At 38.3% G+C, this 3720-nt stretch overlaps 1 protein-coding gene across 1 annotated transcript in view; it reads right to left on the bottom strand.

Moving 5' to 3' along the window:
- Window positions 1-822, bottom strand: part of clcf1 (cardiotrophin-like cytokine factor 1) — a 46443-nt gene extending 45621 nt beyond the window's left edge. The window contains exon 1 of the mRNA XM_084332035.1: window positions 703-822. Within this exon, the coding sequence (XP_084188161.1) occupies window positions 703-721 (19 nt within the window). The 5' untranslated portion in view covers window positions 722-822. The remainder of the gene's footprint in view (window positions 1-702) is intronic.
- Window positions 823-3720: the final 2898 nt, after the last annotated feature.

The raw sequence follows: 3720 nt of genomic DNA, 5'->3' as shown, positions 1-3720 counted from the left end.
CTGGAAGTTTTAGAAGTAACGAACACTTTGATCCATATGTATCTAGATGTAATTTTTTTCTGTGTCATTCTATAAAATGAACATCTATTGATAAGGTACGCTGGAGGTATAGGCTATATTGTGTGTATTATGTATTACATTATATTCCAAATCTAGAGCTCATCATACTTTTATTTCCAAATTTGTCAAATGTATTTTTGAGTTATCTTTGGACTATTCTCGCAGAAAATGCCATCACAAGTGATGGGCCTCTATTCATCCAAAATAAATGTGTACTTATCTAAATGCTTGTTTTAATGTAATATTTAGTTTAATTATATTTATTTATAATATATATTTAAATTATATTTTCCAAAACGTATATGGTTGGCTACGGGAAAGAACAAAATTAAAACTTCAGATACACTGAAAATAGAAAAATAAATAAGTATAAAATAACAATCGGCCTACATCCTTTCATGTACATTTGGACAACTTTATGGCATATGCATTGTATGAGATATTGTTTGAAGACAAATTATTCTTGCTATGAAGCAACACCAATAAGACAATATTTTTTAAATTTTGTTTTAAAATTGTTCAATTATGAAGATGTGGGCCTGTTTAATCGGTTGAACTGTTTAAATCAACATTTTTGTCAGTATACAATATAAAAAATAAAAAATAAACATCTGAAAAGGTTATTGACTCTATAGGACTTACCTCCGCAAAGCCTTTTCATTTTTGGATAAAATCCTTTATTTCCGTTCAGTGCGCACTCTTGAGAGAAAATTGAACCAAGCAATGGAACGATATCCTCCTTGTTCTTAAGGTGTATTTCAATTTCTCCTTTCAAAAAACACTCCAGGTTACTCTCAAGTTTCTTAAACTTTCTTAACTTTCATAATTTGTTGTAGGCTATAATAACCTAATTTAAAACGAATTTAAGCCCACGTGAAATGTAAAAGAATACACCGTATCAATAAAATTTCATAAATATATCTAGAAATCAAATATATTGGTTGCTGGGAGAGAGAAAAAAGTATATTAGCCCGCAAAATTATCCGATTCCTGTAGCTCTTTAACCGGCGAGGACCTGCCCGCTGTGACGTTGACGGTGCGCAGACTTGACGGGCGCGTGTAGCAGACAGACTGACTGACTGACTGACGGCGGAGGCTTTTGTAAAGGAGCGGAGAAAGTTACCCCCCCATCCTTCCTTTTCCCCCCTCCCTCCCATCCCTCTCTCCTCTCTGTCTCCCCCCTCTCTTTCTTTCTTTCTTTCTTTCTTTCGTTCGTTATCCTCCTTTGGTGATTCACCGAGAGTTGACGCATCGGCTAAACTTGACAGGGGCGCTGAACCACGAGACTTGTCACAACCCATTTCCATCTCGTTCTTCAGCCCTCATCCTCCCATTCACAATGATTGAAGTCCTTTGATGTTTAATCAGTGGCTTTGTCAACTGCGCCCCTGGCCCGGTCAGTAGGGCTCAAATTCACGACAGAATTAAAACATTCAATTTAGGCTAAAGTGTGGTGGTGGTGGTTAATAAAGTGGAGATTTGGAAGGGCTGAATGAATTGAGTAAAGTGTGTGTGTGAGAGAGAGAGAGAGAGAGAGAGAGAGAGAGAGAGAGAGAGAGAGAGAGAGAGAGAGAGAGAGAGAGAGAGAGAGAGAGAGAGAGGTACACAATTGACTCAAGTGTTTGCCTGGTCCACACCTATTTTTCTTATGTTCTGTTCTCTTCATTCCTTTGGCATTAGTTGTATTGACTATAAGATTAGTTTGATATCCTTCTCTCACCTCGAGTTATCGGAACTTATCGCTCAACCTGTGCTGTTGTGTTTGTGTGTCTGGGTCGTGTGTGTGTCTGGGTCGTGTGTGTGTGTGTGTGTCAGTGTGTGTGTGTGCGTGTGTGCGTGTGTGTCACTGTGTGTGTGTGTGTGTGTGTGTGTGTGTGTGTGTGTGTGTGTGTGTGTGTGTGTGTGTGTGTGTGTGTGTGTGTGTAAAAGAGATAGAGAGGGAGATTAGCACAAGCAAGATATTTCTACTACTCCATATGCTGATATATTGCTGGCATTCAATTGCAATCAAATATGTCCATACCACCATGAAAATAAGCATACAGTTCATTTTTGTACTCGTATAGATGTGTCTGTGTGTGTCTCTAAAATGTTGCTGATTTCTCAATAGATTTGAGAATTGTTGAGATGTTGCTCATGCCACCTAGTGACGATAGGGGGTTACTGCAGTCACCTCGACTCAGGAGTTTTTGATTGATTGATTGAACATTTTATTAACAGATTGCAGAATGGGTACAATGCAGTACATCTCAATACACACAATTGTTAAGGGGATGCAGACCAGAGAAAGACTTTCGTCTTGTTTACATCAGGGTCCCCCATTTTCAATTCATCATAACATATATGACATACATGACATACAGATAGATAATACTGCTACATACATTTATGACATACCAGATTTACAAATACAGTATTGTTTGTGATACAAAAAGAGTCTAAAAAAGAGAGTATATACATTTGACGAAGAAACATTGGAGGAGGTTGGGTAGGTGGGGTGGAGGGGGTGGTGGGTAGGTGTAATGATTGGGGGTGATGATGAAGGTGAGAACACAGTATGCAGACAAGGAAGAAGGAATGGAGGCAGAGACAAAGGGTGATGCTTAGAGAAGGGATATTTACTAACTCACAACCAAACTACAAAACAAAGGGAAGGCACAGCCGGGCTGGCTCTGGGACAAACACGGACTGATAACGAAAAAACAAAGAGCACCAAACATTGCTAACATAACATACTGAGGTGTTGGGTAGGCGAGGTGGGGGGGTAACTGTACATTGGATTATCGACAAAACCTTACTTGGTCCCAAGAAGAGGGTCTTGTGTATTATTGGGTTAGGACATTTACTGTACATTGGAGTTAGGTTGGGTTAGGACATTTACAGGGGCCAGTTTCGAATTGCAGTCTCCCGTGGGTGTCAAGTCAAGTCAAGAGTTTTATTTGTCACGGCATACGAGTATACAATGAAATGCGGGTGGTCTTGCCCGCAACGATGTGCATAATACAATAGTAATAACATATAATAGAATCCAATAGAACGACATTGTGCAATAAACAAGTAAACAGAGTAGGGCATATCGGTATATGTACATAAGTTATTTACAGAGCATGGTAGGACATGCTAGGTCCTGTGGTAGTGCAATACACTGTTAGCTACGGATGAGGCACTGGGTCTTTCTGTACATGCTATATTATACAATCTCAAGTTATACTATACCAGGGGTGGGCAACTTTGTATATGGTGAGGGCCACAAAATGTCCACAATCAATCTGGGGGGCCGCATTGTTTATCGGCAGTCCCGCCAGTAGTACCCCATCACTCAAATAGCCCTAATAGTCACAAGGTATATAAACAATTATAATTTGTTGTAACTTTGTTTTTATTCCATTTCAAATGCATTTAGTAATGCAATTTCAACTTTATGAATTTATAAACAGCTGAATTTAAAAGTATTGCTGTGTAACCCCAAATATATACAAAATCAATTATAATTAAGGCTTCTAATAAAATAAATGTATGAACTTAAAGCCCACTGCTCAACAAACACAAAGCAGCATTCCTGCTGCATTTCACTACAACAGTAAATCAAAAGTGCAATAATAAATGATTTTGTTAAATGTATAAACTTTTATCCTGCTACTAAACAAAACATTATAACAC

Source organism: Notolepis coatsorum (assembly GCF_963971535.1).
Source record: "Notolepis coatsorum genome assembly, chromosome: 16".
In the NCBI taxonomy this organism is placed as follows: Eukaryota; Metazoa; Chordata; class Actinopteri; order Aulopiformes; family Paralepididae; genus Notolepis; species Notolepis coatsorum.
Note: the sequence above shows the minus strand (reverse complement) of the source record. Positions and strands in the feature narration are given on the sequence as shown.